The sequence below is a fragment of the Sciurus vulgaris genome, assembly GCF_902686455.1.
Source record: "Sciurus vulgaris genome assembly, chromosome: 13".
NCBI lineage: Eukaryota > Metazoa > Chordata > Mammalia > Rodentia > Sciuridae > Sciurus > Sciurus vulgaris.
This window is the reverse complement of record NC_136474.1, coordinates 44486048-44502867: the sequence shown is the minus strand read 5'-3', so window position 1 is coordinate 44502867 and position 16820 is coordinate 44486048. Positions and strand designations below refer to the sequence as shown.

General features: G+C 39.0%; 1 protein-coding gene across 2 annotated transcripts in view; it reads right to left on the bottom strand.

Moving 5' to 3' along the window:
* Positions 1 to 16820, bottom strand: part of MYOM1 (myomesin 1) — a 130404-nt gene that overhangs the window by 4185 nt on the left and 109399 nt on the right. For both annotated transcript variants that reach the window (XM_079108287.1, XM_079108286.1), the window contains 11 exons: positions 16529 to 16673; positions 15718 to 15777; positions 15462 to 15529; positions 11187 to 11300; positions 10410 to 10497; positions 9325 to 9363; positions 9125 to 9230; positions 5296 to 5459; positions 2595 to 2631; positions 2323 to 2345; positions 1 to 56 (listed from right to left, as the gene is read on the bottom strand). In XM_079108287.1, the coding sequence (XP_078964413.1) occupies positions 1 to 56; positions 2323 to 2345; positions 2595 to 2631; positions 5296 to 5459; positions 9125 to 9230; positions 9325 to 9363; positions 10410 to 10497; positions 11187 to 11300; positions 15462 to 15529; positions 15718 to 15777; positions 16529 to 16673 (900 nt within the window). The remainder of the gene's footprint in view (positions 57 to 2322; positions 2346 to 2594; positions 2632 to 5295; positions 5460 to 9124; positions 9231 to 9324; positions 9364 to 10409; positions 10498 to 11186; positions 11301 to 15461; positions 15530 to 15717; positions 15778 to 16528; positions 16674 to 16820) is intronic.

The window sequence follows — 16820 nt, the reverse complement described above, 5'->3', positions numbered from 1 at the left end:
CTTGCCCTCCTGGATGGTGACCACATCAGGGAGACCGCCCAACACGCGGGCACGATCTGCAAGCATAGACATTTCTGGTTAATCACTGCAATTGTGAGAGCCAGCGATTACACTAACAAAACCACCCCAGAGGATGGATTTCCCACTTTAGTTTTTCCTCTCCTGATAGTTATTTCATACTTTCATCAATATGCAAAATAAAAAAATGATCCAGTGGTTCTGAACTTCAATCCTTCTTTACCTACATATTGTACATGCCTGGGTACTTGCAGCTGTACCTAAATTACCAGCTTGGGATTGCTTCGTCCCTTTAAGACCTGTTCTACAATTTTCATGGCTATTTTCAGCCCTGGCCCTTCTGCAGCTTAGTGAGACTAAGCTCAAGGAGGCAGAACAAATCTTAATGGATGGCCTCCAAGCCCAGCGTGGCCTCTTTCTGGATTTCCCAGTGTTGAACACTGTTTGCATAATGGAAGGGCCGTATGCTGGGGAGCTCTGGAGGCTCATGCAGATGTGGGCTTCCTTTGAGGCCTTCCCTAGAGAGCTTTCTTTTCTTGTGTCCTGGTGTCTCTTGGCAGTTCTGTGCAGACCACTATCTTTGGCTGAAGATAAAGGCCCTCAGATGAGGGGATGAGATACTGGATGACGTGATGGAATCAGGGGCTGGTGCCTCTGGCAAAGTCATGTGTTCTGGGTATGGATACCTAAGCTCTGGGAAAGGGGCTTTTCTGTAACACATTTCCAAGGCATCCTCTCTGGCAGTAACACGGTGGCTGCCAGATTTGTGTTTTTAGGCCTACTTCAAATAATCTGTGATGCTTGACCCTCATTTCTGTAATTCCCTTCACAGAGAAACTTGACTTCATTCTATTGCTGATTCCATGATACCACTGGTGGGACCAGCCCATCATCTAGTTCCCTGAGCGACTTATGTGACATCAGGCCAGTCACCTTGCTGGGTGGACCTGTCTCTCAGGTATGGAGTGGATGGAGGGGGTTTTGCATTTGACCTATGGACATTAAATTTGCAAACCTGGTCCACAGTATCCATGGGATTTTGGTGGGGGGGTGGCACTGAGAGGAGGTGTGGAAGGGGGGTGGGGTAGGGATCTGAGGCCCCATCCCAACTTCAGTTAGGAGTGGTTAAGCTTTACCTACTTAATGGATTGGGACTGTGTGGAAGAATTTGTTTGAAGTAAGCATTCCACGCCTTATAGAAGTATAAAATCTCTGAGCCAGAAGAGCTCTATGAGTACATGACCTGGAAGACCAGGCTCCTTGTCCACAGGCGAGTTCAGGGACTGGGAGAGGCAGGAAACTCCTTGAGGATGTGGGCTTTGCTGGGTGCATCCAGGAGTGGGAGGGACATAATAATGTCCCCTCCTGCTCGTTACTCCCTAATCATGCTTCTGTGCCCCTGTTCTGGCATCTGCCCTTTATCATGAGCAGCAGCCTTACAAATGCAGGGTCTGAGCTGGGAAAGGGGAAGGGAGAAAGGAGGGGAGGGAAAGGTTCAAAGTCCCATCCTGGAGAACCTGGTGCCCTGGGGAAGTGAGGGATGACTTCCCCTCTCGCTCTTCCTAGTTCCCTGCAATTCCAACTCAGGATCAACTCTGCAGTTTTAACCGTATGAAAATATTTAAATTCTATCTCCTACACCAAAAAAGAAATGGATTAGTCAGACTCCTGGGATCCTGCAGGGCTGTTGGAGTTCTAAAAATCTCTATGTGTGAAGCAAGTAGCTAACAGAAGTACAACAGTAAGTACATTTCTGAATATGCGGACTTGACAGTTTGGTATGTGTCCACAAGGGCTGTGATTAGTTTGATCAGTTCAACAAAAGTAAAGAAGGCCTTCTTTGGCAGTTTTTATCTTATAGGAACTCTCAGAAAAATACACAATACTTGTTGGGAACAAGTTATAGTGATTTACCTGTTGTCAGATTTACAATGTTTCTTTTTGTTAATGTGTACATGTATATGTATATGTGTGTGTGTATGATTTCTGATGCATTGTGGTCTGCAAGTGACTCTCAATTGATTCTGTGATTTGCAACTAAGAGATTTCTCCAGAATGTCTGGGTGATAGCTCAAATCAAGAGGTGGGTGACATTCTTTCAATGTAACCTGAGACTGTCTTTCTATAGACATTCTTACTCACAAGACTAAAATGGAAACATATGTAGAACACCTAAGATTTAAAAATGAAAGAAAGGAGAAGAAAAAAAAATCACTTTCACTTCCTTGGTCCGTATTTATAAGAGCAAATGAAATTATATTTCAGATCTATACCCAGAGTACATGTGGAGGGGCTTTTACTTACTTTTCTCGGCAATGGCAGCTTGTCTGTGGTTGAGAGAGACGAACAAACATAGAAACAAAGAAGAGTTTTGTTTTAGTGGGACTTCAAGTAGCTAACCTTAACTGCATTCACTGCTTCAAAGACATTTCACTGCTCAATATAGCAGTGGGAAGCTGGGCTTTTACTACACTTGAAACAAAAGACTTTAACTCTCACATGGCTGAGCAGTACCTACCCAAGTTTCTAGGGAAATTACTACACGGAAATGGCATTTGCCAGGAAAGGGGACTTACTTTAACCTCTGGAATTCAGCAAAGGCTTCATCATATGCTTCAAGGGGGGAAAAAAAAAGAAGAAGAGAGAAAGAAAGAAAGAAAAGTTAGAATTTTTTCACCAAAATTAATCACCAGACACAGGGGCTAATTAAAACTCACACTTGAGGTCACCATGATCAGCCCAGCATAACAAAACTGACTTTGAATGAGACTGCCTGTGTGTTCACTGTGCAGCTCAAGACCCTCAACAAGACAAGCAAGTGTTCTGTAGGCAAAAAATATGAAACAGTAGGTTGCAGATGCTTTTGTTTCAGTGGGTGACTTTCAACCTTTTAAGCAGATAGACCGTTATTAGCCCCACCCAAGGGAAAAAAAAATGGGACTAAAAACCTGTTTCAAATAAAAGTTGATTGTCTCCTAAGCATCCTGCACATCAAAAAAGCTTTCTCTTATTAAATCATCTGACGTCACAGGCTCCCAGCTAGACAGCTTAATGTCTTTATGTCGTGTTTCTGTTCTATTTGGGCAAAAGAGCACAGTGAGTTACAGTCTTCACAGCGTCTGCCAAGGCTCGCCCGAAGCAACGTTTCTCAGGCCATGATGGAGGCGAGGCGAAAGTCAGAGAGACAAGGAAATGAGCGAGACAAGGAAACGAGAGCAACATTGCTGCAAAGTAAATTTGTTTCCTGTGCCAGGGGACTAAGCCATTCTGATTGAAGACTTTCAGCAAAAAGGCAGCTTCGCTTTGAAATCCTTCTCACCTGGTCTTTCAGCTCCTCTGTGGTCTGGGAATCAATGTTTTAAGTCTACAGAATAGTTAGATAATGCTAGACCACCACCCTTGTTTTTCAGATGGCAAAATAAATATAGTTAGGCTTCAGGTTGCCGATCCTTACTTTTCTCACCTGTAAAATGATGAGAAGGCAAGGTGGGCTAAGCCAGGATGAGAGTATAGGACTTGTCCTGGTCCCCACACCACACTGACAAATAAAGGGCCACAGAGGAACCAATTCATGAGGGTAGTGGCAATGTTAATCAGACAACCCACAACCTTTAGCTTAAGGAGGTTTTGAGGGTAGAGTAGTTAAATAAGTTGTGGTGGGCCATGGAGTAAAAACAACCAAAGTTGCAAATCTATCCACCCACATATTGTTTCTATTTTTCTGTTGTATTTCAAATAATCAGATGGACTGTGGAAGAAATCCCCTATCACTTTGTGTTTGTGATGCAGGCAAAGTGTGGCCCTCAGTAGTAGCTCCCATTCCTGAGAACCCTTTGGTAAGTCTGAGCAGGCATAGTGGGGTGCGTAGGATGAGGGTCAGGGGATCCAGCTCAATAAAAGTTCAATGCAGACTTGAAAAGTGGCTTTCTAAAACTCCACCCTTTGATATGAAAAGCACTAAGAGTTATTACACATTTTGACTATATTTTACAAAGAAGTGGGCGGGGGGAATCAGTCCACAGCTTCCTTTAGAGACTTCTGTCTAGACAATTTTACTTCTTTAGGAAAGAATAGAAGGAAGAGTGTAATACCAGGAAGGGGAAATGGCACAGTGTTTTTTTTTTTTTTTTAACTTAAAATTGTGCATCTTTTAACTTTAAAATTTTTACTTAATAATTGTGCATTACTCTTTGGAACTTGTGTGCATGCATCTCTCCTGACTTTCTTCTCTTCCCTGTCCTCTCCAGAATCCCCTAATCTCTCAGCAGATGACCAAGAAATCTGTGCCCATAGGGACTCAGAGTCTCCACCTTCCTTCTGTTCTTCTCAACAATATGTCTTTGCCTCTTCAGGTTCACTCCTCCAGTTATGAAGAAGAGTCTCCTTACCCCTTTCCAGAGTGAACACTTTCCCCTCTGCCCTTGGTCTCGCCCTTCCATCCTTCAGAACTTCAGAATGTCAGTGATTCCCCTTTATTCAGTCCTACTAGCACAACCGGTATCTTGGACTCTAAGAATTTCAATCACTGTGAACTGTTGTTTTTTATTGTTTGTTCTTATACAAGTGATTTGAGTCAAACTGCCCTTCTTTGAAAGCAACTTCCTGCTAGAGTTGTGCTTTCTCTCCATGGTTACTGTCTCTACCTTACTTGCACTGATTGTCCACCCACCAATTTCTTGCTTCTATCACCAAGGCTAATTAAAATTGCTTTACCAAAATCACTACTAATAAAATTCATGGGAGGCCATTGTTTTAGGCTAACTCCCTATACGAGGCCCCAACAGACCAGACCAAACCAACATAGAGTCACTTATGCTAAGTGCCATGCAATCAAATTATGTAACAGGCCTGTTTCCCAAACCAGGGATTCATAGCAACCAGAAGAGGCCCAATCAAACTAAGCCAGCATGCTAAGGAAGTCCCCTCTGTCTTAACCCTATAAATAAAGTAACTGAAGAAATCTGATGTAAATTAATCTGCTTTTTTGCATTATGCTGTTTTCTTGATCTTGCTCATGCTAATTTACAAAATTCAACTGCTGTATCACACCTGGGGAGTACTCTTCTATTTGGTAAATGGGAATACTGCCTGATTCATGAATCACTAGTAAACGTCAATCAGATCCTTAAATTTAGTTTGTTAAAGTTTTGTTCTTCGACATCACCAACATCATACCTCTTTTGATATCACAAACACAATGACTTTTTTTCTGTCCCTTATTCTTTTAAAAATACCCACTGGCTATATCAAGTTTGAACCTGCAGAATACTGGTTTACCTTGTCCAGAAAGATCCACTGTCTTCTGGTGTCCAGTTTTACCATCAAAGAGTTCCATTACATATTTGCCTTTGTCATTTGGAGTAGGCTCATTGATTTGTAGCCAGATCTGCTCCCCAGTGACCCCGCTCTTAACTCTGTCTGTGTACTTAATACCAGTCCCACTGTTAAAATCAAAGAAAGCATTGTTACTGTTTGCTTTCATGCAGAGCCGATTCTTTCCTCTGCCTTTTATTAAGGATCTTACCATAAACTTACAGACTTTCAAAAAACGTGGGGTCTGTGTATGTTACTCTTCTGCTTCAGAGAAATTGTGGGCCTGAAGCACAGTACTTGGATTCCAACGCTTGGGTCTAATAGTCTGAACGTTTTAGCTCCTCATACTTGTCTGTGACCCAGGGTAGACTAGATACCAATACTTCTCAGTGGTATAAATATCTTTGTTTTTGCTTGGGTTTATTTATAGGATTAAGGAAATCTTTAAAGCTAACCGGCCAAACTGCATACGATTTTGCTGCATATTTCATGATTTATGGCTATAAACTGGATTTTATAAGCTAGTCAAAAACACGGAGGCTCATCTGGGCCTGACATCTATTGACATATGTTGTTCCAAAGCTATTTAAAACGTATGTAAATATGCACTTGGAAATAGAGCCAAGAGTGAATGAAAAGCAGAGTGGCTGCCAAAATGAATGTGGCATGTGCTCTGTCCCTGTAAGTTTCTCAGTATTCTACAGTAGGTCATAAACAGACCCGTGCATTGTATTCTCTGTAAGAGAAGAACAGGAAATATAACCCTCTGTACTGTGATCTGACCATCTGGAAATGCTACTGCTATAGATGAAATAAGAGAGAAGTATGTTAACATACTCTTTGTGCTGTTAAAAAAACGTCATGGAGTTCGTAAAAGAAACGTCATGGAGTTTGTAAGAGTGTAAGAAAATAAGAAAAAAAGGGCAGTATACAAAGCTACTTTTTTATAGTAACAATTATACATAGAGAAAAGATTGGAAGGAAGTACCTCCTAAATGTTCCTATTTTAGCTAGTGAAACTATGGAAAATATGGATTTTATGAATTCTTTCTACTTTGTAATCTGATTTCATAAATGTATTTTCTAGAACAAGCATGTTCTATGTTAATAATTGAATAAACAAGATTAACTTAAAAAAAACAAAATTTTTCACCAAAAATGATTTAGCTTTCAAATAGATATTTAGTATTTTTCTTCTTACATGTTTGAAGAATAGTTATTTATATATCTAAAAAGATATTAAAAATTGCTGGGGTTGTGGCTAGTGGGAGAGCGAGCGCTTGCCTAGCATATGTGAGGCACTGGGTTTGATTCTCATCACCACATAAAAGTAAATGAATAAAATAAAGATCTATCAACATCTAAAAAATTTTTTAAAAAGATATTAAAAATTAAAATGCCATAAAATATAAGGTACCCTACAGATTTTTAACCTGATCATCTGTATCCCACAGATTTCCACTGAGCAATAGACATGTCTCAGAGAGTAAGACTGTGCTGTGCTTTGTTATAATAAATCTGTTCTTTAATTTCTGGCTAACATGCAAAATTGTACCTTACATATGTTAGGCACTTCAGATAGAATGTGTATTATTGCTCCTATTTTATTTAACAGAAAACTGATATTCATAAAATTAAGTAATTTACCTAAGACTATAATGGAAAGTAGGAACAAAGTCAAGACCAAAACCCTAATTTTTTTCCTCATTGTGCCACATATCTACAAAAAAACCAGCTGAGACTATCCTTGATTCCTGAGTCCTTCATAGGCACATGAATACACAAGAAACTCATGTAAGCTGAGTAATGAGACCAAATAAGGTAAAAAGTTTATGCCTTGCTAGTGTAATAGCAATTTCCTCAAAAATGTCAATGTTCTCATTTTTTTGGAACAACTAATTCTTTTAGAGATGATACAAGGCTTTTTGATGGATGGTTCAACTAATTTTGCTTCTCTCATTCTTTATACTGATAAATTAGAATGTCCTAGATGTCACAGAGGAATTTCCTAGAATTTGATCTATTTTAACTTAATAATTATGTTCCTACAATATATTCTGAAAGAAATAGAACAAAGGAATGAAACCCCAAGAATTTCACACTGGAATTTTACTACTTCTTGTTTTTTTTAGAATTCTAAGAATGATTATTAATAACAACAACAATAAAATAATATTCTACATAAACAATACAGCTTCGGTTAACTGTTCAATAAGTTTTTTTTTTTTTTTTTTTTGGCAGTACTAGGGATACAATTTAGAGCCTTGTGTACTCTACCCCCAGCCCTAGACTTTTGAAAAATTGTATTTATTTTTTAATGGTTACATGAAAACATAGAAATTATACATATTAATGGAGCAACATGCTATTTCAACACATGTATATATTGTGTAATATTTAAATCAGGTGAAATATAACCATCTTCTCACTTATCTTTTTTTATGATGAAAACTTTAAAAAATCCTTTCTTCTAGCTTTTGGAAATGTAAAGTTTATTATTGCATCTATAGTCAGTCACCCTGCTGTGCTAAGCACACCAGAACTTCTTATCTAACTATAACTTAGTACCCATTGATCAACCACTCCCCAGCACTACCACCCCATTCTAGACTTTTAATGCAATTTATAGGGGGTGATTAGGGGGTGGGTCATGACAAGCCAGGCTCTGGAGTGAGGCTACCTGGGCACAGGCCTCTTCAATCCACCTCTCTGCTGTGTGACCTTGACTGAGTCATCTCTGGGAGCCTGAGCTTCCTTATCACTGTAGTAAGGAGTACCTACTCCATAGAGCGTGGGTATGAAATAATCCATATATCCAAAGGGTAGGAGCAGTACCCAGCATATTGTCAATGTCCACTGAAGGTACAACATGAATAAACATTGTTAGCTGCGTCCTCCTGGGGATGCCACAGGACCTATTTTTTTAGTGAGGTTCTGAAAAACATTAGGTAGTTTGGAATGGAGGTCCATTGCATCCTAAGATTGGACCGAAGGTGGCTACACCCACCAAAGATTATCTATAGCAACCCTTTCTTCCCTTTCAGCTCAGGATATCTTAAGGAAGCACAGAGGTTAAGAACGCTGACAAGTTTGGGAAGGAAAGGACTGGTTTGATTTAAAAACCTATTTTGTCTCTTGGAATCCTTAAGGTGAACTTGAATACAATCCCTCTGTTGCTCCAGAAAGGCAGCCTGGGATTAGGACAAATCTTCAGGCTCAATCCAGTTCAAACACAAATCTCCAAAGTCATCTTGAGGTCTCCAAAACTGTCTGAGGGTGGACAAGAAACATGCTAATGCCCTACTGTGCCAGTAAACAACAATGATAAGCTTGGGCTTTCTAGAAGAGGCTTCTTGGTAACGGCCATTAATTCACAGAACAGGAAATCTGGTGCCTCCTGGTGACCTCTGCTTCCGTTCTGTTCCAGACCACAACATGTGCTAGCTGAATACAGAAACAGAGGGCTAAGAGAATGTGGTCTGGATGCCTAGCAAGGCAGGGACAGCCACGCACTACCATCTGGAGGTAGAGGTTCCCTTACAGAGATGTTTGTGAACAGTGAACTTCCTAGATCACGAAGGAAGATGCACTGTAGCCTCGACTGGCTTCACCATGTACATGTTGAGGGAAAGAGCTAACCTTGCACTAAGGGAATGGTCCAGGTATTTCTGTCTTAAGTCAGACCTGTGAATTAAGAAGTCTCCTTACCTGAAAGGCATAGCTTTATTTTTTTATTCCCACTCCCTAGTGAAAAAAGAATTTCTACACGGCAAGTCAGTTTCCATTTACTTACTTGTGGGACCAGTTAACTTTCAAATCATCCAGGTAGTAAGTAACAAAAGAGTACAGTCGGATGCCTTCAGCTGTACTCTGGATTTTCAGGTCAGTAGCAGACAAAGCTGAAAAGAAGAAAACAGCCTATTTCATGTACTTGTAAGTCCTGCTGGAAGAAGAATGATAAAGCATTCCTATGGTGAGAGAATTTTCACCTACCTATTTTCCTGCATACTTCAGTCATCAGTTCTTTGAAGGCTGTAGATAGAGGTTCATAGCCAAAATTTTAGCAAAAACACACTCAACATAAGGTCAAATCCTAAAGTGTTAACTCTCAAAAACTGTCTGGTGGAAGGAATTGGACACAAGGTGAATTCATTGACCAACTGAAAATTAGTGTTCTTTGAGGGGCAACTCAATCTTTATCAGGTTTTCAAAGATCTCTGCTTACTTCAATATACATATATATTTTTCCTGCTAATTCTTTATAATTATCACCATATTTATATTTTAGAGAAAGAGCGACAATGAGATTTCCAGGAAGGTTCTTGGCTTTAGGTTCTCTTTCTTCTCAAGTCCCAGGAAGCCTTAGTTTACAGTACAGGAAGTTTTCTTATCTGTGTCATCAATTCATAATGAATTAACCATCTCTGTTGCCTGGCCTTCCTCAGCCTAATAATGCTTTTTGCCAATAAACATATTTAGCCCTGCCTCTGCCAAGAGGAGGAAGGTGAAATCAAAGTCCGACTTATGCTGCTGGTTAGCAATATTGTTAAAAGATCTTGTTCAGGAACAAAATTGCAAGTTTGGTGGGGGGGGTGTCACAAAAAAGATTTTCATTATCATGATATATTTGTCCTTAGAAGTCTCTGAAAATGGAAATGGCTTTCGTGCTCTGCTAACAACTGTGAGGCTTCAAATTTCACTTATAAATCTCTTGCCACCCTTAACAATGGACTATTTTTCAACATGCTCCTCACAGAAGTTTTTGATCCTGGAACATTTTTATAGAGTTGAAACAAAAATGATGATTTAAATTGAGAACAGACCCCACTATAAATTCTCTGAAGATCAAAAGTATGCTTTTGTTTTCTAGGAAGACCAAAAATGAAAATTGAAAAAACAAACAAAAAAAAAAAATGGTAGTTTATTCTGCTAGAGTTTCAATTAAACCAAAATCTATTGACCAAAAAAAAAAAAAAAAAAAAAAAAAAGGAAAAAAAAAAAAAAAAGTCAGCCCAGCCTCAATCATAATCTTGGTATAGAAAACACATGGAATGAATCCCAGCAGTTGGTGGACTGACCTTCATCCACAAGCTTCAATCTGCTCTTATCTTTTCCTCGGTCATCTTTCAGGATAACTTCATAAAATCCAGCATCTTTCTTGGAAAACTAAGGGGAGAATTGATATATTATTTTGTAGCTTATTGTAGTTCTGGGTATGGTAAACATCATTTTTCAATTCCTTGATTTATGAAATGCCTTAAAAACACAGACCAAATAAGCATCTAGCCAGGCAAGTGATGAACCGTTCAGAGGTGTGTTTATACATAATAATTTGCCTAGCTAAGTAATCCTGATTTTTTCACCCTCTAAGGCTATAAATGATTTAAGCAAAAGTCTTTAATTCCTTTGCTATACCCTCATTTATTTAAAACTAATGATCCCATGTATTTGAAACTGCTCTTTTTGACAAAATGTAGATGAAAATCTGTATACTTAATGAATATTGCCTCTGACCATCTCTGTACTTTAAGGGAACAAGTTATCATGAAGCTTTAAGTACAAATGAAGAAGGACCCACTTAACTGCCTACATTAAAAAAAAAAAAAGTAGCAAAAAAAGCTAGAGTTGTGACATCCAGCTGGTACTGACTGGATATTTGACAAGCCCACACATATGACTAGGTAGAGAAGCTTTTGTGTTCTTACAGCAGTTAGAAAAAAAAAAAAAAAAAAAAAAAAAGTTGTAAATCCCCAGGGCATGAAATGAATATAAGATCTAGGCTCTGTTGGGGGTGGGGTGGGGGAAATGTAGGGTAGAGAGCTATTACATTGCATTTCACATTTTCAGTCACCTACCTCTGTTATAAGCAGGGTGCATATGCCATCCTTAAAGTCATGCTTTTCATCCACTGAGATCTCCCTTTCATCTTTGTACCACACGATATGAGTCTCCTTCTTAATATTCGCCACCTAGCAGAAAAGCCATAATTACCCTTCTCAACATAAGGAAATGTTACTCTTAGGAAACTAAACAGTTCTTAATTCAGCCAGGTAGAGAAGAAAAAGTCTGAACTCCAGAGTCAGAAGACACCAATTTCCAAGGCAATCAATTAAAAACTATTTTAATTGGGGAAAAGGGTTAGAGTAAAGTGGGTAACAATGAATAAATCTAAGCCAATAGTATCTCTATTTCCAGCAGTAAACACTGACTTTAAAATTATTATGTAAGCTGAGCATAGTGACTCACACCCCTAGTCTATGAACTCTAGAGGCTGAAGCAGGAGGATTGTTTGTGCCCACAAATTTGAGACTAGCCTGGGAAGCACGGCAAGACCCTGCCTCAGTCAATCAATCAATGAATAAAGAAAAAAAATTATTGGGTAGGTAAGAAACGATATATACATACTAACATACATACTTGAGTGAAAATTAAAATCTCAAAACCAAAGTAATGCAAATCCTATCAGAATAAAAATATAGTCTATATCCTAAAAACTAATGACTTTATTAAAGGAATAGAATGTAATAAACTTCAATCTATATCTGAAAATTTAATAAAAGATAAATAATGGAGCATTGTAAACATATGTAAAGAAGTATGACTTAACAAATTGCTTAGTAATGCTCAGGAGACTCATTTAGATCCTATTTCAAACACATATCATATTGTAAATTTCAGGTGGACTAAATAATCTCATATGGCTAAAGGGATCCTGAGCTTTATCTACAACATTTGAATTTTTCTTTACAAAGGAGACTATATGCATGTTATTTTGTATAATTAAAATGGTATGAAAGAGTAAACTTCATTCAAATTTAGAAAACAATCCCAAAGACCCCACTGAAGAACTTGTAAAATGTACATACAACAACCCCACCAAAAGAAACCCAACTACAAAACAGATGAAGAAAATGTTTAGTCTCATTATAAACAAGTTTAGACAAGTTGTAAGATGTTTAAAAAAAATGTCAGCTAATAAATGAACATAAGAACCAATACTGGCAACTATTGTGAAACTCATATACATGAATGTCCCTTATGACCCTGCAAACAAGTCCCTGAGTTATAGAAAGTAACTGGGTTACTAGGTGACATTACTTATGATGAAGTGGACCCAAGTGAAGAGTTGCATTTGGACTAGGAGGGAATAGAAGTGCTCTGGGTTTCTCTGAGTGCACCAGCCCTTAGAACTTGGCCTAATCTATTGCAGGGATCCTGGAATCTCACTTAGGGCACTGTTAGAAGAGACTGGATCCTTGGGGCCTTGTGGTTTCTTAAATCCACATTGCCTCCTGCACCTGCCAAATGTGGGTCTTGTCTCCTTGCCCCTCATTTGTCACCTGGAGGTGACAAAGGGAACAGCTGCCCCCGTGAACTCCTGGAGGTAGGAATGCCCGGCACTGCCTCGGCAAAGATCTGAGCTCCTCCTCAATCCCTTGGAGTAGACCAGTGCCAACTGGAGTCTGTGATAGTCTCCTGAGTCTGAATGTTTAGCTGCATATACTTCATGGATTATAATGCAACAGTAAATTGCTAAATTTACTCAAATTGTCATAATGTAACAAAGAGCTATGGGAAGATAGAGGAAAGTTCATTCTACCTGGACTGAGAAAGGGGAGAGGCCTATGGACAGGACTGAGCTGGAGATGACTGAGAAAGGCTTTTGCCAGAGAAGTTGAAAGAAGGCAGCCATTTGAGGCCTTGCCACAGCAGCATAATATACAATGTGTGAATATTCACAACCTATTTCCTGAGAAAAGTCATCTGAACAGGACATGAGTGTTCATCTCCCAAAGAGGGATGGTTTACTGGGAGAGGCCAGGTGGATGCAAAGTGAGTGGACAGCATGGCAGTGGGCAGCTAGGGTGACAGAGAGAGGGCCAGCTGCAGCCTGAGCAAGAGTCTTTCAAGAAGCTTTGCCATTTCCTAAGAGAAACCTGGAACTGGATTTTCTTATATATTTCTGGTAAACTGGTGTCTCTTTGAATTTATCAGACCTAGTAAAGACGGGGGCACTTGGGTTCTGGCTTTTATAATGACAACAGCATGGCAAGTGCCAGATCCATGATTCTGCTTTTGAGTTACTGTTGGCCACCACAACCACACAATCCAACCCCTCATACTACAGTTCCTTCTCAAAAAAATAAAAAAATTTTTTTTTTTGAGATGGGGTCTTGCTATGTTTCCCTTGAACTCCTGGGTGCAAGCAATCCTCCTGCCGGTTGGGACAATAGGCATGTGCCACCATGCTTGACTTAACAAAACCTTTTCCTCCCTCTCCTTCTTTCTTTGCTTCCCTCCCTCCCTCCCTCCCTCCCTCCCTTCCTCCCTCCTTTCCTTCCTTCCTTCCTTCCTTTCCCCCCTCTCCTTCTTTCTTTGCTTCCCTCCCTCCCTCCCTCCCTCCCTTCCTTCCTTCCTTCCTTCCTTCCTTCCTTCCTTCCTTCCTTCCTTCCTTCCTTCCTTCCTTCCTTCCTTCCTTCCTTCCCCTCCTCCTTCTTCTCCCTGCCCTGCCCCCATCCCACCTTCTTTTATTTGCAGGGCTGGGAATCAAACCCAGGGTTTTGTACATGCCAGGCAAATGCTCTACCACTGAGCTATATCCCCATCCTTTCCAAAAACATTTTTGATGATTCACTCAGCTAAATAATGTATGTGTTTATGGTTATTATCTAAGGTGGCCCCTGAAAAACTCATGTTACATGATGTAGGAATATTCAGGGTGAAATGATTAGATTATGAGAGCTGTAATCTAATCAGTGGATTGATCCATTTGACGGATTAATGATTTGAACAGATTGCTACTGGATGGTAACCACAGGCAGGTGGGGTTTGACTGAACGAAGTAGGTAACTGGGACTGTGCCCTTGGGGATTATAATTAGTCCCTGGTTCGTTCTCTCTCTCTCTCTCTCTCTCTCTCTCTCTCTCTCTCTCTCCCTGCCCCTTTTTCTGTCTCCCCCTCTCTCTCTTCCTGTCTGAGCAGGATGTTCTGCCTCATCTTGGGCTCAGAGCAATGGAGCCAGGCAAACATGGACTGAGACCTCTGAAACTGTGCATGAAATACAGTTTTCTTTCACTAAGTTGTTCTTGTCAGGTATTTTGGTCACAGCAATGAAAAGCTGACTAATTCAATATACTAAGATCCAAAATAGTTCAGAATGCTATATAGGATTATTTTTTGTAAATCTTTCCAAAGTCCTAATAAAATAATTGGTTGTGAGCTATAAACTCTACCAAGCCTTGTCTCTTAAGGTGGCACAGTGGAGAAAATCAAGAGCACAGCTGGAAAACATTCAAAAGTATTACTGTACTGGTCTCACGATTTAGATAGGAAGTCCACCAAATAACATTGCAGGTGAAATGAGTCTGGAATAGCTCTACCATTTAGAATGCAAATTCAGCCTGAGACAAAAATAATGTGAGAGTCTTCTGAGGTTAAGGTTAGGTATCCCTAATCTAAAATGCTTCAAAATCTAAAACTTTTTGAATGCCAATATGACCCTACAAGTGGAAAATTCCATGCCATGAAACTTTGTTTCATGCATAAAATTACTAAAAATGTTGTATAAAATTTGTGTTTAGGGGCTGGGGTTGCAGCTCAGTGGTAAAGCATTTGCCTAGCATGTGTGAGGTCCTGGGTTCGATTCTCAGCACTGCATATAAACAAAGTCAAGTTCACTGACAACTAAAAAGATATTTTTAAAAATTGCGTTTAGGTGTATGTGAAATATAAATACTTTCTGTGTTTAGATTTGAGTCCCACCTCAAGATATCTTCTCCCTACCTGCCCCCCATGTATATATATTACAAAATCTAAAAAAAATCCAAAATTCAAAACACTTCTGGTCCAAAGCATTTTGGATAAGGAATATTTGACCCATAATGAAGAGACCATGTCTTTATTAACTAGGTCATGGTTAACAAATAGCAACAATCACCTTGCCTTCCCATATGTTTATGGTGTTTTACTTTAAGTGTTCCTTACCAACCAATGGTTACAGTAATGTTCAACAGTAAAGATGTACTGCTCATCATTTGGTTCAAATGGAGGAGACAAAAATTGATCTTCTTCTCCACATTCTGTTTTCTATTTATCTCCCTTGAATCCAATATTAAAAATCTACCACTTACCTTGCATTTCAACAGTACATTACAGTCACCTGTCACTTCCCAGCTCAAATACTCAGCAAAATGTGGACCTATGAAAATTTAATGACATAAATAATCATTTTATCAATCACAAAATGCAAAATCAAAGCTCATTATTAAATCCTAAAATAATTTTTGTTTGAAGTCAAATTTTTAAAATTATCAATTTAGTTCTAAATATTTTTAATGTTTTTATACAAAAATTTGGGTTTCACCTCTATCCCCTGCCTGTTTTTACCTTGTTTCCTGATCCATTCTTGTCGCTGGAATTCAGCTTCTTTCTGGAGCTTTTTATAAACTAGAAATTGAAAAACAAGGGAGTATGAAATTGAGTTGAACAGCATAAATGCCCGTGCCAGCCACCGTTACTAAATGACTTATATTTGTTATTACAAGGCTCATACATTGTGATGACCCTACTCATTTCGATTTTTATAGACAAAGAAATAGCCTGAGAAAGGTTAAGTAACTTTTCTAAGGTCATAAAGCTAGGAAATCATGAAACAGCACTGGATATCACAGAGGTCTGGCAGTCTTTCCAATGCTTTGTTAAATGCCACCTTTTAAATCTTGGCATTTTCCACAGGGGTTTATAACAGCTGACTACCACAATCTAGTTACGGTATATGATTAACAGATTTGGCATGCAGTACTTTTGCTTATTTTTCTCTTCAAGTAAAGTAATTTAGAGTAAGTACATATTGTAAAACAGTTTCATGGCTTGTTTCTGAGACATATATACAATCATGGTTGTGCTAGAACTTCCTTCACTGGTGAATTGTAGTAGAAAGTACTTGTTTATATATAAGACTATTTAAATACAGCCTTGCTTGAGGGCCAGGGATAAATTTGGTATTCTTTTAAATTAATGTTCATTCCTGTGAAATGAAATACTATGGAAAGGACTAACTGAAAAATGTAGTTTGATCATAGGAATCCAATTAAGAAACAATTCCCACTACCTTCCGTAGGACCTCTTTCGTGTCAAGGGTTATTGGCATTGAAAGGGGTAGTAAGGCCTTCCAGTTAACATTCCTCAGAATCCTTACCATCTCCAATGAGGACAAGAGTTGAATGGCCAGTTGCTTTCCCATCTTGAATCTGGAACGTATATGTTCCCTCATCCTCATCCTGAAGCTTTTCCATGAACATTTCAATTATGCCAGTGTTTCGATCAATATGCATCTTGTATTTCTTCAAGGTGAAAAGATAAAGACAGAGAAATCAGTGAGGTAGACATTTTACTTTGATGACAATAAGCCTGATGAAATAAAAACGATGCCCAAGAATCACAATTTTAATAATATTTCCTAATAGCCAAGCAAGTTCATTAAAATCTTG